This window comes from Electrophorus electricus, chromosome 4 (genome assembly GCF_013358815.1).
Source record: "Electrophorus electricus isolate fEleEle1 chromosome 4, fEleEle1.pri, whole genome shotgun sequence".
NCBI classification, from domain to species: domain Eukaryota; kingdom Metazoa; phylum Chordata; class Actinopteri; order Gymnotiformes; family Gymnotidae; genus Electrophorus; species Electrophorus electricus.
The window spans coordinates 28,054,066-28,074,969 of NC_049538.1; the positions used below are offsets into that span (position 1 = coordinate 28,054,066).

The following is a 20,904-nucleotide window of genomic DNA, read 5'->3' on the forward strand; positions in this document are numbered from 1 at the left end:
CACAATATGATCCCTTTTTATCCAACCACAACATGGTGTCTTGTGTGTTGAAGAAAAGCCTCAAAACAAGGACGAAATTGCAAGCTTTCACACATACACACACAAGGCATCTGTTACAGACCGAAAAGGAGCAGGAACACTAAGTCAAAATAGCCACCCCTTTCCAAACCAGCTCACCCTGTTAAGTCTTAGCCTATCATTGAACGTTTTGTTTTTTTTTTTTTGTGTTTTTTTAAATACAAGGGCTAGTGTACTGAATGCACAGATTATATCTATACAGTCAAAAACATTTACATTTATATATATCAAAGGTAAAATAGGTTAGCGACCTGTGGCCATGCATTCACAGTCTAAATACATGAAAAAGAAAGAAAGAAAAAAAAAACATTTTTTCGTAATATGTATATACATTACAAACAGAACTTTCAGTGCTACTAGCTAAGTCTGCCACTCATTTTGAAGACATTTGTTTTACCGAAAAAATGGCAACCACAGTTTTTTTTCTTAATCACATATACTTTGTATAAGAAAAAAGTCATTGAAATGAATTGACCTATATTTACAAGAATACTGCCTCTAATCGTCTTTTTTTCAAGTGAAATACACAATCATAAGACTGAGTTGTAAAATTGAAGCGTGTTCCCCACGTTGTCTAGCCTAGACGTAGAATAACGCTTAATAACAAATCGGTGATTTGCGCTTTACAGGCACTTTTATGTCTGAAATATTGGGGAGACTTTTCGAGATGTCTTGATAACACTTTTGCTTTGTCATTAAAGGAATGGTGACCTCCCACGTCTCCCATCTTCAAAACAGCCTAGTATTCTTTAAAATAGTTTAGCGACGATTCCGCACTACACTAAGTGGACGGACTCGTTAAATTAACAGAAATTTTGAACAAATTCAACTTTTACACTCAAACCAAATTATTTGTTCTATTGTTTACAGTAAAACATTTATAACCACTTACTATAGCCTACTGAATGTCAGATCAGTGAAGTAGGTCGCAGCTTCTAAACAACCGTATAACATACAGACGTTTCGGTAGCGTACAACAGCTGTCCAGTGACAACAGTTCTATGTGATAAAGTCTACATCTTAATTGTTTAAGAGATGATGGTCTGCGGGTGTCGAATACATAGAACAGTGGCATAGATGGGGACACCCTGGAACATTACGACTAATCTGGCTTTTAATGGACGGGTTTGTTTATTTGAGTTGATAGTTCAAACCTGATGTCCAGAAATCCCTATTCCCGTTTATTAGGGCATATCAAAGAGTAAGTGCGCTTGCAGCATTAAGTAGATCCTTGTCCTATATTGCTGTAGATTTACTTTTAATTCTTGAAGAACGTCTTTACATTACTCAACCGTTTTAAGTCGTGGTTATTAGAAAAACAAAACAACAACTGCATACTACAGAATCACATAGGCCGGTTTGGAACCAGAAAGCAAGAAAAAGAAAAAAAAATACAAACCAGCTATAGATACATGGACACGGGACAATATAGTCATTTGGGAAAAAAACGGACTTTTCTCCTAAATGTCTCCAAATAACCCCTTTAAATGCACTTTATAGTTCCTTTGCCCGAAAGGATTATCAGAATCCTCTGCATGTTTTTGTCCTTCCATTCTTTTTCTCTTTTTCTTTTTCTTTTTCTCTTTCTCTCTTTCTTCTCTTTTCTTTTTCTTAAAAAAGGAACAGGTTGTTCAGAATGACAGTGGGAGCAATCTGGATTTTTGAAAGTTCACTGAATGTCTCAATTTTAAAATTCACAGTCATTTATGAAAATGTCTTTCTTCGTGAAAGTAAACTCGTGTAACAGCCGTTTCCTTCTACAAAAGAAGCGCTAACTATTGTAGTCACAACCCCCTTTGATCAGTCCTTCTGCTTATTGAATTGACATGTAAGGCCAGTTAAAACTGCTCCCCGACAGCAACATATCCCGGATGAGGGTTTCAATTGGGGTTTTACCTACCAATCGGACGAAAAATAATTGCTCTATGACCGAAGACGACACTGTGCGAAGCGAAGGCAAGCGTAGTAATAACTTCCCAAATCGAGTTGGCTGGTTGGGGTACTGGCTCCGAACGTACTCTTCCAGCGCACACTGGGACTTCTCTTGCAAACTTTCGATATGGGCCACGTCTGACAGACCACACGCATCTATAGAAGAAAGACAAATATATGTGTATTATATGAACGGTAGCCAATGCTGGAGACTTCCATTACATGTGCATCAATCATAGTACTGCATGTTACACTAAAATACGGAGCTACATGTTGTCAATACGTCAACATCATTCAGCTTTGCTATTACTTCAGTGTGTGCATACGTAGGGGATCATTGCACAAGAGTCATAAAATACACGCACATCCAGGCTATCAAACGACGTCATAGAGCTGTCAAATTTAACCTCACATTCATGGTTAACTTGCTATTGCTATTGCCTTCTATGCACCAATCAAACTAGGCCTGTATCAACGCACACTCGGTAAACTACGTTGTAGTAAACGAAAGATAAAACTAGTAGTTTTTGGGAAAGTGTCAGCGGGAGTGAGCCTATAACTAAAATGAGATAAATTCTAAACTACAAAGACTTTAATAGAAATCGGAAAATATTATTTTAAAGCTTGTACGCGAAACACAGACTAGGGTGTGTATAGGTCTATTTATTTATTTATTCATTTATTTTTGTAATAAGCCGATATTGCACATTAGGGCTCGACCTGACATATACAGAGCGTTTTGAAGTCGCTCTGAGACAGGACTACGAAGTATAAGTCCGTTTCATTCGCAGATAGTCTGTAGGTGGTCAGCGTTCGCCCGTATGCAAACACTTAATCACAATATGGCAATAGCGAAAATGTAGCCGAGTATCCCAGTGTGTATGTTTACCGTCACTGCTGTTTGTTAACAGGCAGAATGCTATTTTGAAATATCTAAATGATACAGAATATTGTAGGCCTAGAGCCTGTAGGAGCTAGATACAAGGTGTTAATTCCAAACAACATAACGGTGTGTTAATATATTTACATTATGTTTGAAACCGATTTTATTTTATTTCCTACCTAGTGAAAATTAAAAAAAACCCGAGTAAAAGAGTTAGTATAACGACATAATTCATAAATAGTCTGCAGCGTACAGAGCTTCACTGTACGTACAGTTCCAAAGATTCTTTTACTTATTTACTAAATATTCTTTTTGCGCATCTACTTAGGAACATATTCGCTGTTATGTTTGAGAACTGTGCAACTATTCGCTTTAAGTCTGTAATGCACAAATAAAGAAAGGAAGTTGGGGTCATGACCCCGTTCTGGAACGAGTCCAGCATGTGTCTCGGATCCCTAGATCCCCCTAACAAAACAAGGAAGAATTGTGAGCCCTTTTACCACATGGAATGAAATGTCTTCTTCCCGCACGGCGGCACGAAGCACAATTGAAATAATCGTGCCATTTTCATTTATCATAACTTCGAGCAATATATCAAATTAAAGTATAGAGCTCACAGCGGAAAGTTGTGCTTAAATACGTGTAAATAGAGCATTAGGCCTCTCTTCCTCTTCCTACCAGGCTGCTCAACTCCCCTCCCCCACCAAGCGTGACATCATTAATATCTGTCATTCCAAATAAATACAAATAATTGATTGTACCTAAGCGTCAAATTATGTTAATAGTAAATATTTTAAAAACTAAGTAAAACAATGTTTAGGGTCTTACGCGATATCGTGTTCCTTCAAAAGTATTTTATCTAGTGACAGTATTTAGAATACATGTTCATGTTAGACCGTTAATAACTTAGTGAACACGTACATGTTTTTGATAGAATATGTATTTAAGTCTTAACAACATACATCATTTTAATTTTGCATAAAATATATGATCTGGAAGCCTAATTAATCCTTAAGATGCAAAGCCTTAGCATAAATACGCTCTTTAACTGATGTTAGCTTCCCTGTTCGTTAGTTCTGTGCTTTGTGTCTTCTAAAAACTTATTTTATTAATATTCTAAAAAATGTAATGCCACAGCTAATCAGACTTAGATCCTACGAACGCAATTGAATAACTATCTTAAGTCCTAAAATAAAAACGTGAAGCTCCACTTTTTTTATTACATGCATAAATAAATACAGTTAGAAACACGTGTGTTAATTTTTAAATTGGGCGGAAATATTTAAGATTAACATTATTTGTATTAGCATGCAATTGTGAAAAGTAAATAAATATCAAACTACACTACTAAACAACGACAACAACAGCAACAAAAACAATAATAATAATAACAACAACAGTAATAATGAAAACTTACCCGTAGTAAATAGCACGATGGCTTTTAAGCAACTGTATTCAGCAGAGTCAACGTGCAAAGCTTTTAGCTTTTCTACTTGTTCTTGGAAGATCCTAATGTGGTCCATAAAGGCAACCACTCTGTCCGCAGACATGGGGGAGGCGTGAAGGCCAGCCGCCGCCAGTAGAGGGGCCACATGGAGTGGCATGGAGCACTGTGCAGCGTTGAGCACAAACAGCTCGCTCCAGGTCAACCTCAGAAGAGCGACCTGGTCTGTAATCTGGAGATCTGGGAAGAAGGGAATATTCCTGGCCCACTCCACTGCGCTGAACAGCATCCTGGCCGCCAGTTCACAAATGTTCTCGATGCCCATGATATTGTTCGGCTGCATGCATTGACTGCCATACCGGGACGTTGGATAGGGCTCCGCTCGCAGCAGAAGAGAGATATATCCGGATAGGTAGGAATGGCAGTGCAGTGGGTCCCCATTTGTCAAGGCGAACTGACCGTGGTGAGGCTGTGTGGGTGGCATCCTTCCCCTTTGGACCGCTGCAAGAGAAACTACAGATATTGATGCCTGATTTCTGCACAATAAAACCATAGAGTTACCTTGCATTTTTTTTTTGCTCTGGTGGTGCTGTAGCTTATGTGTGCACGTACAAACACTCCGCTCAAAACTTAGAAATCAGTAAAAGTTAATAGAAAATTGGTACGTGCACGGGTTTGTCTTAATAAGGTCATTATTGCTCAATGACACATTCACATTCACAACATTATGGCACAGCTTGGCAGTACAGTACACTGAACAACCCCTAAATAATTAACTTAGTTAAGCCCAGTGACTCACATAGTTAAGCAAATCACTATCGTTTACAGAACACGTTATAAAGTTACTTAGAAAACTGTCAGAAACATTCTAGCCTTGTCAACGAATCCGTGTTTTATATTTCACGGTAGATCAGGAGACCTCCCGAATACACGCACAAAGAAAGGCATGGATGCTAACCCTTAACCTACTTAGCTAGCGTAAGACTCCAGTTCTGCTCTTAACAACTAAAACCGAACCGGACTGCTAAAGGAACACTGACCCAAACGCAAACCTATCAAAACTAATCTTAATATTTTCCACTTTTCTGTCGGTGTAAGGCGGCGTGCGGTCGATGTTAAGACCGTAGCCTCGAGTGTGTGATTTTAATGCTGTGTCCATACAGTCCGCTCGCCATAACAGAGCGGCATATCTGCAGTGGTATTATTCAAAGCCAGATGCATACACTTGTTTCGTAGCTAAATAAAATCAATAACCATAAATGTTCTGGCGCAGTCTATACAGGCTATGTGTAAATGCACAATAAACGCGCTAAATACACGTTTTACTTTATTCGATCACTACGAGCAGGCACGATAAGCGCCGTCTCGAGCATTAATGAAGGCGGTTCCTTTGCGTGCTCCGGTCGGACTGCTAGGAAGAGGAGTCGGAGATAGAATACTGGGGACGTAGCATACATTATTCATTCAGCCCACCAAACACAGACAAAAGACATCAATAAGAAAACAAAAATCCCAATACCTTCCCGTCTCATGCCAACTTTGAGGCATTTTTTGAGGCGGCAGTACTGACACTGATTGCGATGGTGCTGGTCAATGGGACAATTCCTGTTGGCACGGCATGTGTAAGTGAGGTTCCTCCGTACGCTCCGTTTGAAGAAGCTTTTGCACCCCTCGCAAGTGAACTGGCCGTAATGTTTACCACTGGATTTGTCCCCGCAAACCACGCATTCTATATGCTGCTGCTGCTGTTTGTCCGACTGGCTCTGCGACGTCTGGTTCGTCGGAGTAGATTGTGCATTATTGTTCGGGGGTCCTTGAACTGGTGTCTGAGGGGTCGGTGGGGCAACCTGAGAGGCCGTTAGATTCAACTGGCCTGGTTGAGGAGTCGGTAGCGATAGTCCTCCTTGGGCTTGCGATGAGAGTGTGCCCTGCGTCTCAGCCACATCGTCCTGGGAGCCTCTCCACACTACCATTGCCATATCTATCAGTCAACGTTAAAAAACTTTTTGTCTTCCGTTTTTGGAGTCGTAGTGTCTTGTTTCTAAAATAATACAGCTCGGTGTTTTTTGGCTTTGTTTTGTTATCAGTGAAGACAGTCAAATAAATAATGCAAAGATCGGTAGGCTACAGTACAGTCTGATTATCCGCTGAAACTTGCGCACCGATGACGAACAGTAGCCTGTTTCTTGGACAGAAACGCGTTACTTGGCGATGGCTAGAACTGAGGCGAAGACGAGCCGAATCGCAGTCCTGCTCTTAGAGGCCAAGTCCAGGGTCGCTTGCAGTCATCCATCCAGGAAACCCATCAAGGAAAAAAAAACGGAAAATAAATACGTCGGCGAAAAGATAGCCTACTACAGACAGAGGCCGACAACTTCACGCGTAAGCTTTACACGCTCAGACGCACGGAAACAAACAGCTTGGTACACAGATACTGGCGACGAGCGACACCAAGTTCCAGCGCAAGTCTTGAAGAAAAACCGACAACAACTGGCCAAAAAATAATGCTGCTTCTTCCTTTTCTTCAGATGAGGTAGCGCTAGCAGCAGCAGCCGAGCACAGATGAAGCCTGGGCTTGAGTCAAATATGAAGTCAACTCTCCCGGCAAGCAGCGGCGATAATAAAACAAAAAAAAAGATCACCACCTACAGAACCCTCCTCTTCGTGCGCGTAGAAATAATAAGAAAGAAGAGAACTTGAGAATCAAAGTGATCAAATATGTTAAAAAGGGGGAGGTTAGGAAGTGATTGCGATTTGTAGGCGCTGGGCTGGCAGAATGCTTTCTCTCTGATCGGCTCACAGAGCTCTCTATATAGTGAACTTTGACACGACTGCTGCAACTTAGCACACGTTACCATGGAGATGAGTTGCCATATATGGAAAGTGACTGTGTTTGACTGGTCAGAGCTCACGGACCTCCCCCTGAACCCTATTGGCTAGTCGGCACTTGTGCTACTTGGTACTTTGCCAAAGCAAGGAAAAAGGGTCGAGGAGCCGCTTGGTCCTAAAGAGAGCCCATTCAGTGTCAATGCAATAATCGAAAACAACTTATTTCTTTATTATTAATTTTAAATACAAGAATTTTGATCATCCTAATGTTTCGCAGTATTCTTCCATACTTCCATACTTCCAAATTTTATATTTTTTAATTTATTATGTAAACCGGTGCCCTAGATATGAATTCATTTCACTAATATCTCTAGCATGTCTTATTATCTTAATTCTGCATTTGAAAAAAAATAGCTTGGTAACCAACTTCTGTAATACACGATTTACGTTTGGTTTCCAATTGATACTGTATTAATACGTTTTCTTGGTTTCAACTAAATCCCAGCTCGAAACTCCGACGCATAGTGTAAATTTTGAGATTAGTGTCATTATATATCAATAGGCTTTAACTATACATCTATATCATGCAATCTCATTGCAGTAGACCTACAGAAGGAGATAAATAATTACTTATTATGCATCTACGAATAGCCTATATTTTAGATATTTTATGTTCACGAGCCTATTGTGTGTGTATGAGCGTGTGTGCGATTTGCATATTATTTTATCTTCTACTGTTTTCAACACGGTTCTATACATACACACACGCACGCACACGCACACACACATACACACACAAAACATTTTGATTATTTTAATCGCGTATTACATTACAGGATATATCATTTATCAATCCACCTACTCACTTGCTCACCCACAGCAATATTTTTATTCTATTTAATTGTATTGCACAATGGATTTCAGTGAATTGCATATTACACGATGTGTAAATGTCTCATACATGTAATTTCGCTTTAATTGCCATTTTAGAATAAGGTTAAGAACATGGTAAGATTGTGAGTTTATGTGCTCTATCCTTTTGTTCTTGACTACTAACGTTTATGCACCAAATACGTTTTATCAATGCTAACATACAGCGTAAATGTTGAATGATCAGCAAGACTCGCCTAACACGAGCGGAAAACATTTTGGTCCGTAGCAAATCTACGGAGTCATAAAACCTATAGTTACCTTAATTTCCCTAATTTATCACGACGCCGGGATTTACCTTTGTGGTCAATTAGCTCTTAACAGTCGAAAATTCTGTGGTTTAAAAAATGTCTACATGTGGGCCTAGTAGACTATATTTTCCAATACCAACCTATACAGGCTGTAACAATGAGTTTAATGTTGGTCTTCTAGTCCACAGCCTCACACTAATGTCGTATTCAATAAATAAGATGTCAATCACAACGTGTTCCACATAAATAAATAGAGAACAGTATTTCAGACAGTCTCCTATGTTGTCTAAGAGGTAAAACGTATAAAACATCCACGCCAAGTGTACTTGTGATGCCGAGATAGTTCATTGTGCGTCTTTAACTTGTGCGACTGATGAAACAAGTGTCTCCCATTGGATCGCTGGGGTTGCATGTTTGAGAAAATTCTCAAACCTCGCTTGCTGAAGGCTACCTTCTGCATCACTAGGAGTTGGGTCAGAGTTGTCAGAGTTGGGTCCACTGAAAAATTTACAGTGCTAAATCAGAGCATATGCTGCCAATGAGAAGAAATGCTGGAGACAGGATCTATTACAGTATCTGGGTGCCCCCTAGCGTATGGATCATTTCTGCCTCAAATCGCGCTTTAATGTGAATGAGCCATCTTAAATGGAAACTGCTTCGGCTGCTCGTCTCTCGCGTACAGCAAAGTAACATGCGCCCATTTTAATCTGATTAATGCTTTTGAGATTTCCTTCTAATTGACTTGCAAGTCGCAGGGGTGCGTATGTCTCACTTACACCTTTTCCCCTTCGTGCTTCATGCGCAACGGAGTGTTTACAGCCGTTTTGCTTATATTGTAGTCAATTGTTTAAACGTTAAAAAGTGAGTACTGCACTTCGCATCGGACCTTTCCAAAAAGTCTTCATGCAAACCTGAAAGATGAAATACGAATGACAAGAAAAATAAAGCGCAACCTTTTGGAATTTACTCCAAGACATCCGTGGTGAGTATACGGATATTATTTTATATTATGTGTGACGAATATGGGAATGTCTGCTATTCTTTACTGTATTAAGGCGAACGCTAGTAAATAAACCTGCTTTTATCGCGAAATACACAACACAGAAGCCTAAATCAGTATTTGCGAAATTCTTAAAAATATTCAAGAGCCAACATAATCTAAAATATTTTAATCACAAATCACCGAGCCAACATTTCGCGCAACAACGTAATGATGCCCGAGCAAATAAATTATTTTCTTTTCTGTAGCTGATGCCTAATGTTTGGACTATTGTTTAATCATGAATCCCGATTATGTATCACTTCTAAAGACACGAAACAATGAGTTTCATATTCAAATAAAATAGATAGGCTACAAACAGATCCAGAGAGCCATACAACGTACACAGCCTCCCAAACATACCAAATGCATATGATGTCGACTCGTCCTCTCCGTGATGCATCCTCTCCTAGAGAAAATGAATTTAGTCTTCTCTTTCTTTGTGTTATAACGTTCTTTTTGGCGGGGCAGTCAACGTTTCCTTCCACACAGACGGAATAATACACGAAAAAATGCTTCCTTCTGTTTATTGAAATGATTATGCAAAAACTTTAGGGAGTAAAAGAAAAAAAAAATTGGCAGAGCTACAGACAAAATCAGTTCAACTTTTTTTTTTTCTGCGACGCTGCAACTTTGTTATTATTTGGTATATATCTTCATGAGCAGACACTACTGGTTGCCTTTAAACGCAGAGATGAAGTTTTTGAAAAATGACAAGATGGTCCTTTGCATCTTTTTCTTTTGCGCAGAAGGTAAAAAAAAACAAAACCCCGCGTGTCAGTGCTATTGCTTTGTGTGGGCTGAGTGATTGGGAAAGGGGGGGGTGAAGTCAGGAGAGACACCTGTCTGTTTGTGTAGAAACGGCTAATAGCGATGCGCTTTCCTCACTTTCTAGATGGTCAAGTTCAACGTGAACAGACCAAACTTCAACATACCATTTAAAAACCTTATGTAGATAGAGGACAACGCAATACAGAGTGTCTGCATAGAATATGCATACCCTAATAAGATCTGTCTGTATAAATATACTATGATGTAGGTAAGACTATCCAACAGATTGGTGGTTACAAGACCAATTTCCAAATGAGTGATCATTAAAACACACAACGCAGAGACACCAGTGACTGTTAGACTATTTAGCAGACAGAATGCACGGATATAGACACGGTCGGGAAAGTACTACAGTGCTAACGTCAGTATTTTAAGTGGTATAAAGAGTCTTAAACGCGTCTGTCTACGTGTAAGGCACATAAAGCAGCAAAGCTACTAAAGCAGCAATGCACTGGTGAGGACGAAACAAGGCTCATATAGCTTGCATCTTGTTGATAAATCTTAATGTTAATAGATTGTTTTTATCTTTGGGTAACAATGATTAAGCAAATGTGAAAGATGAGACCCTCGTCAAGGGCTCCTGGAAATCTTTTGTCAGTCGAGATGAAACGGCTTTCTGTTGTCCTCACAGTGGCCTAGGGCTACAGGAACATTTCAAACGGTCCTTACTAAGTGGCAATTTAATGTTTACAATTGCCACTTTCCACTGAATGAAGCATAGATTAAGCGAATGATGCAGGTGACGCTCATTGTTTTATAAAAGACGTATTCAAACAGCGTAGCCTAGTTTTATTTAATTGTTGTGCACATAGGTTATCGCACAATAGGCGTACAACAGGTAGGACCATTAATAACAGAACATTGACGAACACCAAGACATTAATAAATCTTGGCATAAAATATCCCAACTACACAGAATTTTGTAAAGTAATATAGAAGCATTCAAATAGTTATTTTCAAGGAAAATGGATGTAGATAAATAAACATCCTGAATTGTGCGAGTACATTTATCCTTTTAAAAAGCACTTCACAAGGAACAATCTTCACACGCAGGGCTCAGCGTGTATCCAAACACAATAGCGCACCCCCATCGGGACCTCCATCGATTAGTACGAGACCCAGAGATGTCGTCACACTAAATATTTACTGATCACACACAAATAGGAGGATCTTTAACGATTTCCCATGCTTGGAGCACCAAGAAAGAAGTAAATCACTTGATTATTGTTTGTAAAGTAAAGAGCGCTCTCTGTGACACGGGTCTGTAAGATGCGCCCTGATCAGAATAAGCGGAGTTTCATAAATCGATAGCCACTGAATAGGGAAGACAAACCTTCACGGGCGCTTTCAAATCTCTCTATCTCTCTCTCTCTCTCTCTCTCTCTCTCTCTCTCTCTCTCTCTCTCTCTCTCTCTCTCTCTCTTTCGAGTAAAGTGTACAAGAGGAAAAAACATGCAAGCTGATGGGTAGGCTTTTATATAAATAAATACCAATTGATTAATTATTTAATTAATTAATCAATCAATATTCTTCTCGCCTTTATCAGCATTGATATGAAATTGACTGCAATAATCTAATAAACATTCTCATATAGTTTTTTCCTGTTCCCCAAAGAGCAGGGAGCAGGAACGGTTACGCGCAGGTGTGCAGCCTAGCTTGGCCTCGCGCGCAAACGTTGTGGTGAAGTGGAAAGTTCACCTTAATTTTATCGCTGCCTTTAGTCCTTCAAGATAGAGATAGCGGGATTCTGACCCAGGGGTCACAGAGATCCCGACCTGATTAACCCTTTCAGGCTCTTACGCAGATTGAAGGTTAACCAGGATAATCTACATGAAGAGGCTGATTAACTTAGATGACGAGAAGTCAAAAATAAAGAATTTCAGACTACCCTCTAAGTCAGCACCTACACCCTAAAATCTACACCTTTGCATTTTAAAATTACACCATATATATCAGAAATAACAGCTCTAAATATTAATCAAATCATTAATCAATCATTTAGCTACACATCCCTAAAATAATTCTTATTTTTATTCAGACAACATTTTAGATTTTCCTCGATTGACAACTATTTCTGATGCCACCAGTAATTTAAAACTGTAGGCTGCTTGATCTTAATAAAGAGTGCTGGGAGCTTCTTGTCTCCTTTTATTTTATTTAGTTTATTTATTTAGTTATTTTATTTAGAAACATCCTTGAAGTGCTGGGATAACTTGCATGACTATGTAATATTTGCAGGGGTCATGTGATGATGCAGTCTAAAGCCCTGTCAAGCAAGGCCTTGTCAGTGGTGCCTAATCTTTTAGTAGTATGGATGCTTATGACGTGAGTTTATTTCACACAACTCAGGTCTTTGTGATAACGGAACACCTTTCATCAGCAAACAACCAAAATTTAAATTTTGATTTGGGGTGGGGTGGGGGGGGGGGGGGGGGTTGTCGGTAGAAAAGAAACAATTAGGTACCTTAGCAACAATAAACATATTTTGAACATAATTGATAATCATTACTTTAAAAGGCTACAAAACATTTCATATGTAAGATACTGTATAAAATTGATAGTAGCACTTTTTACTATCAGTAATCAGTAAAGTCATGATAGATGAGCATTATAAAGGTTTAACATTCAAAGCACCTTCAATGTTAACACCAAATAGATCCTATATGATCATGTACTTAAGTTATATTTGCTATGACAGGAACTTTACTATCTGATTTACAGATTTGCAAATATGGATTTTTTTTTAAGTTTTAAAGTTTTTTGTTTTTTTTGCAACATCAGCACTGCTAACTTTCACGGTCAGTTTAATGCTATAAGTAGCTTCATCTTATTGTATTATGATAAGCACCTTACATAGCTACATGAATATAGATGACTCCAAATTCATAAACATCAATGTATAAGGCAAACAGAACAATAAATAACACCACTTATCATGCTTGCAACAATAGTGTTCATGTTAACACATTAATAAGATATATTACATGAAATAGAAAACCTAGAACCACACACACCACAAAACATATTCTTAACACTAAAATGTTTTGCTTTAAAGGAAAAATTTGACATGAAATATTCATACACAGAAAAAAAAAACTCTTTAGAACTCTTCCACCTTCACACTCATTCAACAGTCTCAGATACCACTTACAGGCAAATTGAATAGGATTATGGTTTTATTCTGTACAGAAGTCTGGAGCAGTGCCCAAATATGTTGTAATTTGTTCAACATTACCTTCGGTCTTAAAACAACACCGTTGCCTGGGGAATTCAGAGGACTTAGTGTTTCTTCATGGCACAATAAGCTGCACTGCATTTCACTGTTGTGGGTTTGCGTTAAACACTCATTCACTCTGGTCTGAAACCTTTCACAGTGGTCAGTGGTCAGCATGGCAATAATATGTACAGAAAGTCAATTTTCCTCTGTTTTGGTTCTTATGATTAAATGTACTTGATTCTTTCAGAACTATCTACTACAGATATTCTTTAAATATTTGCATACTATATTCTATATAAGTTCCATTTAAGTGATAGCCTTTCTGCTGTAGGTAAGCAAATTAAGAAATGACCACTGCTGACCTTAAACACAGTAAAAGTCCTTAGAAATACTACTATCACTACTATGATTCAGGTTTGCACTGTAGTAGTGTCACATAGTGCTTGTAGCACTGTTACATGAGTAAGGGAAACTCCATCCCTGCATAGGTGCCTAGGAGAAAAGGTAGAGCAGCAAGCTTAATTTCATTGCTATGCATATATGTATTTTCACTGTATTTTCACTGTATGCAAAATCATACTATACTTTTTACACAATCCATGAATATTGTTGTTTTCTAATTTCATCCAAGCATAATATATGTACAGATTATAATATATAGATATAATATATATTGATTTTGATGTAGGTTCTTTAAATATCATATGTGAAATTACAATTTACAACATTTATACTGTTGTAAGATTGGTAGACCTGTGACAGGTAAAATATTCTACCTGCACTTGCACTGCTCATAAACATTTGAAAGCAAACTGTAATAAGGTAGTAGTATCATACAGTGTTACTGCGGTTTCTGTAGTAAGGTTAAGTACCATACTGTGTTCCTGTGCAGTTTCTGTAGTATGAAAAAAACACTATACTGGGGTACTGCAACATTTCTGTAGTAAAGTACAAGTACCATACTGTGGTACTGCACAGTTTCTGTAATAAAGTAGTAGGACAATACTGCAGTACTGCACAATTGCTGTAGTAATATAGTAGTCCGATACTGTGTTACTGCACAGGCTCTGTAATAATGCAGTAGTACCATACTGTCATATTGCACAGTTTGTGCATCAGAATACAAAGGGAAAATAAGCAAACAAAATACACACACAGAAGTACTTTTGAAGGCTGATGTGAATTAAACTGTCTATTTGACAAAACATTATGTAAATCTCAGCTTCCACCAGCTGTCCCTGTATTCTTACCCGAGTAACATATGACTGTAAATGATTGTTCCAGTTAAGATCACAATTATCTGTACTTTACTTTTGTACCATCAAGCATGCATTAGTGAAAAAATTGCTAATTTACACTGTGTGTGTGTGTGTGTGTGTGTGTGTGTGTGTGTGTGTGTGTGTGTGTGTGTGTGTGTGTTGTGTTTATCAGTGCAGTTATTTTTCCATTGTATTTTGTTCTTGCCCCCAGAGCTAATCTAAAAAGCACGCAGAGTCATGATAGGTCACAACAGAGATCAATTTTCCAATGATGGATTTCAGTGGCAGTTTGAACAGCAAAGGATTCATTTGTTACAATGATTTTTCTGAAGACTGCCAGATCTCCTATATCCTCTTTAGGCCAGTGGCTTTCCTCATAAGACACAGTGGTAACATGAATAAACGTTATTAAGCGCAACATTTTAATCTGATGGTTCAATTTATTTTTTCATTGTTAAAGGTAACACTTTTTGACCAGGACAAAATACAGGCCTGAAACTTTTGCTTGAATGTAGAACGCATTTCCAAAAGAGAAGTTCTTCACAGTGAACCTAAGACTGGAGTGAAGGGACACAGCTGTGATGGCAGATCAGCTGTGTGCTGTATCAGGTGTGTGCAGGTCTGGGAGCAGCAAGGAAGATAGTGAGTAAAACGGCGGAGGAAAAGGAATGCTCGCTCAGTGATGTCACGACCAAAACCATGACGGGAGGAATATGGTTTGTGGGGTTCAGGGAGATTCTGCATCATGTGAGAAGAGGTCTCTGAGTCAGGTTGGTTTGATTGCTGGCAAGTTTCCTTGTCTGCTTCTAGACAAAAGCAACATCTAGACTTATAAAAAAAAAAAAATCACTGTACATGTACTATTCACGTTCTGGCTAAATCAGTATATTAAGCATATTGAACATCAAGTGAACATCAAGATAGATAGATATTTAGATCGATATTATATATATATATATATATATATATATATATATATATATATATATATATATATATATATATATATTAGCGCGAGAGAGTATAGATTAAGTATGGATGTATGAAAGAATGAAAATTAATCTAATACTGGTACTGAAAATAAAACCACACTTATGATGAATAAAATTAATTATGGTTGGGTTCAGCTTGTGTACATATGTGCTCTCAACAGAAGGTGATGTCAAAGCATTAACATGCATTTAGAAATCTACTGCATAGAGATGACCCCTGCTCCATTCACACACACAAATGCAAAAACACACATACGCGCGCGCAAACACACAAGGCACTAGTTGGTGTCACATGGTGGATGATACAGTCACCTATTGAAGTGTAGCTGAACAAGATTACTGGGTCTCATCAGGTAGGAGAGAATGGTGCACTGCTGTAAACCTACACCGGACCAACAAATGAACAACTGTCTGAAGTGGACTTGTTGGCTCCATCTCCTCCCCCACTCTACCCCTGAAGGATTAGTACACATGCACAATACGGATCATAAAGCTTAGTGTGCCTCAGACTGAGGTCTGGTGCTCACAATCACTTGTGGCATGAAATGTTTAAGACTGGGGCAGTGTATGACATGTCATCTGACTTAATGTTGTCATGCAGATGTTTAAAAACTGCTTTTTCCCTGAATAATGCACAAAATGAAAATGGACAGAAATGTTCATTTATAAATCACACATCAAAAAAATGGCAAAATATGCTGACTGATTCTGAACACTACTGTATAATTACTCTGTCATTAGCAGCAATCAAATAAAAGTGAGCAATGCATTTATATCTTACAAGTCTTTTGTCCTTATTATGAAATATGAATGCACAGAATATCATGGATCTTTTAAACTCCACCATGGACTGGGATGCCAGTGGTATTTCAAAACATTGAGAGCTCTATCTTTCTTATGATTCTACTATGATGTAATGTAAGTCTACAATAGTACAATATAAAATCATTTCATGCAGAACAAGTTCAACAAAGTAAATGTGTTTTTTGTGAAAGTGAATTTATTACCGAGCTCTAATGCATTTATTATTTCATTCACTTATTTATTTATTGGGAGTAAATTATATTATTATAAAATAAATTGTGCTTAAAGGTATTATTTACATGGGTCTGTTTCATTTGCAGTAACAATCTGGATTTAATCTTTGGCCACTGAAATAAACTAAAGTTATTAGGACACATAAATATTTTCAGAAGTAATCAAAGACTCAGGGCAGGAAAGACAGACAGAGAATTTGATTCAGTTTGTGGTCCTAATTGGAAGCAGATTGTTTTCTAATGTGGACTTCTGGAAGGCATGGGTACAAGCTGACTTTTACCCCACTGCTGAACACTTTTAGTGTTTATTATGTACTGTAGCTGTACAAAGAGTCACTCACTCACACACACTCGTGCACACACACACACACACACACACACACACACACACACACACACACACACACATACACACACACACACACACTGATGATATTCCTTTATATTTCTATATAAACCAAAATGTTAGAATATATAACTTAATGTTGCTGGATATGCTATTATTATTTAGGCCTAAGACTTCTTCTTGAAGTGACTTTCACAGTGGGTCTCTGCTGTGCTCCTGGTTGTAGAATATATTGAACAAGTAGTGAACAAATGCATAGCAACAGTACTTCACAAATCTCATCTTCAATAAGATAATCATGAAGAAGAAAATGTACAATACAGGTAGTATACATGTACTGTTTATCATGGACTTGGTGTTTGGACATTAAGTGCCTTCTGGCAAGGGTACTGTTGTAGATTGTGGTGAACACGTACTTGTTTTGGCTATGTTAAGGGGAGCTAGCTTGCTAATGCCCTTTACCCCAACCTTCACTGATTATATTCACATATTGACAGGACTTAAAGCCATCCTGTACATTACGGAAGTGATCTTCTACGATGACTGTACTTTGATATGCTTCTAAAACCCACTGGGTAGATTTGTCACTTTTGGAGTTGGCAGCAATTCAACACTTCCAATGTTCATTCAAAAACTTAATTAATGATGTGTTTGGTTATTCATCTGTTATCAAGGAAGTCCCTAACATTTTCTAAGGGGAAATAAATGTCACACAGAGAGTTCCTTTCTTAGAACTTAAAAATGAAAAGGAGAAAACATATGCACACAACCACGCACACGTAAAGAAAAACACACTTGTGGGGGAAAGAGGTGCAGAGAAATGGGGCTGCCTCACCCACTTGAGATGAGATTTAATGAGTGTTGAGTTGTTGTGGTATTTGCAAAGTGGCCAAAAAGCTCAGCTATGCCGAGGAACCTTGTGAAGTGTCTGCAGTGAAAAAAATCTGTTGTCAAACAAGATTTGGGATCAATTACCCAGACGGAGTGTGTAATGTTTATATGAGGGTCCTCTGAAGAACGCCTGGTCTGGGCAGCCCTCAGCTGCTGTCCTGAAGTGCTCATGTGACTATAGCCCTCCAAGGTGTTATGGAGGACATCTGTGTTGCCAGTGTATGCTGTTCAATGCTCCCAGCCATACTGTGTACTTCAGAATGAACCTTTCCCTATACAGTATATTCTCAAAGCACAAAATGCAGGTAAGTGACGCTATAGAGGAAAGGCAAAGTGTTTGTGTTAAGAACTATACCCACAGGCGGAAAGAACACATCGGAGGCACATCTCAGGGTGCAGGACAACTACGTTGTGCTGTTCAGCTCCAAGAGGTTTGCTTATTTATTTCATTGTGTGCAGCAATAAAAGGGACACATGTCAAAATGATTCCTTTAAGATCATGTCAGATTTAGTTTGATTCAAGGCCTAGTTCTATTAGACTATGTTAGAGCACAGTCTAAAATAACAGGCTAAGTGCACATAAACTGTGTACCAGTGGGAGTTTCAACTTGAACGAACATGTTTTAATGTCACTCCTGGAACTCTTTCCCAATGAAGCTAACGTCCGGTTTCCAGAGGAGCTCTATTGGAAAGCCCCCTTTTTGATGTGGAATATTCCTAAAAGTAACATTCCATAAAATGCTTTAAAGCAAGGAGTGAACACACTTCCAAAATCAATGTTTAGATGTTCTTAGAAGAATGCTTTAAAGGAAACCTGCTTCCATTAACGGCTTGCCAGGTTAGCATTTTGCTATATTTTTTTAGTATTATGCTTAACCCTTAGCTCCGCAAAGAGCACTGTAAGTACACATACTGTTTTAAGTGGGAAGAGCCTAACAGTGGCATTATTTAGAAGTAAGTGTTGTCGCCTTATCAAAAACTTACCTGGGCAGTTCCAGTGATTAGTGACTGAGGCTTTAACATGTAACTTGCTTAATCTGTCTTGATCCAATGGAGCGGATTAATGACATCAGACACAGTATTTAGCCTTAGTTTAAGAGGTCTGTGTATATGCTTGCTTGTATTCACTCTTTTGATCTTTATGCTTGAAGACTCCACAACTCCACTCCTAAAGGGGCTCTAAAGAAAAATACTTTCCAGGAGTAGTATAACATGTGTGAAGGCTGTGCTTCTACCACTTATAGATACGGAGAGCTGTAAACAACACATCAGCACCGAATTCCATTCTGTGAGTAAGCGGTTTGGGTGTCAGAGGGGCAGAGCACTGGGTCAGTAGTTACAACATGCTGAGAATAAAAGACTCAAGGTGCTGCGCAAATATAGGAAAATAAATGCTATAGTCAGGTCGGTGAAAGTTTGCCTTTATATGAGTGATGCCACATGTTTGGGTGAATGTCTGGGATTCTCCCACCAATGCTTCCTGTGGGCATGAGCAGCGTGTAATCACAGTGAATGTGTGACACAGACAATGACTACACCACACACTAAAAGCACTATCGTAAAACGGAGTCACCCCAAAGTGAAACATGTGAAACTGATGAGGACAGAATGTATGAGAGGACCACCACAAAACACAATGCAGTGTAAAAAGATCAGGATAGTTGGCAGCAAAGCTTTCCTGAGATTAATGGTGTGTTGTAGCACATGAACCGCTAAATTTCACTGTGGTTCTAGTAAATTAAATCTGCGGTTCACCTCAAAGAGCCCTGCAGTACCGATTGTCCCAACAGAGAGTTACTGTACCAGGGCACTACGGCACTGCACAGAGGATAATGGCATAAATATATATTCTTAACTCTGAAAATGAAGGTCTAGTCAAATTAAATCATTTCTTTTGTACAATATTTCATGATTCTTCTTAGGTTACCTCAAATGGAGGATAGTGAATCTAAGATGTTTGGTAAGTCCTTGGTAGAAAGTAAACTTGCGGCTTTAGAAAGGTCAAGCCATGTGAGATGCATTTCTTATAAAGCAATGTTAGTAAGGAGCTGCTTGCATAATACAGATGAGATCATGCTACCTGTTCTTGACTAGTCCCCATTCATTTTCTAACTATGCTTAATGTTTTCAGATGAAGATCTCCTTAAAAAGACTTGAACCCCTCCCAGACAGCAGCAAAGGGTCAAGAAGCCATCACATCAAAGTCACCACCAGCCCTAACCCCACAAATACACCTAGAGCACAGGCTCCAGGACAAAAAAAGGTGCCTTTTGTTTGAACTGTCTAGCAACATCCTAAAATCCAGCATGACGTTAATGGGTGTGGCATAGCTAGCTCACTCAATAAGTAGAACCATTACCTCAAAGTCACCAAAGCCCATTTGACTGGACTTATCAGTGTAGGTGCTGAAGTCTGACCCAAATCACTGACTGATCAGCAGTGTTCATTACCTCACACCAGGGTCCTGGCCCATCAGGTCACACACCGGCTAATCCCTCCACCAACATGCCTTTCTTTCATTCAAGTCTGTTGATGCTTGGGCCCATGTGAGGAAGGGCAGATTACATAGCCTTTGTCCAAATTGTACTCACACACACACACACACACACACACACACACACACACACACAAAACACACACACACAGGCACACAAAAATTATAATCCTTTATGTGACTTATGTCTGAGGCCTTTTCTCTCTCGCTTTTAATCTTTTCACAAGATCGGTACACTGTTAAGCATGGAGTGTTAACTAACACCAGCCTTTGGCCCAGACTGGTCTAGACTTTCCTTTATGAATGAAATATAAGCAGAGGGCACACGGCTCGTGTGGGTGGGGCCACACCTCCAGGTTCCAAGAGTCGTTCTTTTTTTTCACCCCCCTCCCCTGCTTTTGCTACCAGAGATCCCAGGCTTGTGCCCTCATGCCCCTCTCTTATACCTGTG

At 38.9% G+C, this 20,904-nt stretch overlaps 1 protein-coding gene and 1 long non-coding RNA gene across 5 annotated transcripts in view; one reads left to right on the top strand and one right to left on the bottom strand.

The window, feature by feature from the left end:
• The window catches only part of nr2f2 (nuclear receptor subfamily 2, group F, member 2), a 7,486-nt gene extending 324 nt beyond the window's left edge, over positions 1 to 7,162 (bottom strand). The window contains exons 1-3 of one of the 2 annotated variants that reach the window (XM_027004592.2): positions 5,857 to 7,162; positions 4,311 to 4,850; positions 1 to 2,166 (exon numbers count right to left, since the gene is read on the bottom strand). The exon at positions 1 to 2,166 is cut by the window's left edge and continues 324 nt beyond it. In XM_027004592.2, the coding sequence (XP_026860393.1) occupies positions 1,892 to 2,166; positions 4,311 to 4,850; positions 5,857 to 6,316 (1,275 nt within the window). In that variant the 5' untranslated portion in view covers positions 6,317 to 7,162 and the 3' untranslated portion in view covers positions 1 to 1,891. The remainder of the gene's footprint in view (positions 2,167 to 4,310; positions 4,851 to 5,856) is intronic. The other variant, XM_027004593.2, reaches the window with a different exon arrangement.
• Positions 7,163 to 9,000: 1,838 nt separating this feature from the next.
• Positions 9,001 to 16,458, top strand: LOC113573997. Of its 3 annotated transcripts, none has more exons than XR_003410273.2 (3): positions 9,001 to 9,329; positions 14,866 to 15,463; positions 16,039 to 16,458. It is a non-coding gene; the product is annotated as an uncharacterized LOC113573997 (long non-coding RNA). The 3 variants fall into 3 exon arrangements; XR_004775958.1 differs by having other exon boundaries at positions 14,871 to 15,463; XR_004775957.1 differs by having other exon boundaries at positions 14,905 to 15,463.
• The last annotated feature ends 4,446 nt before the right edge of the window (positions 16,459 to 20,904 follow it).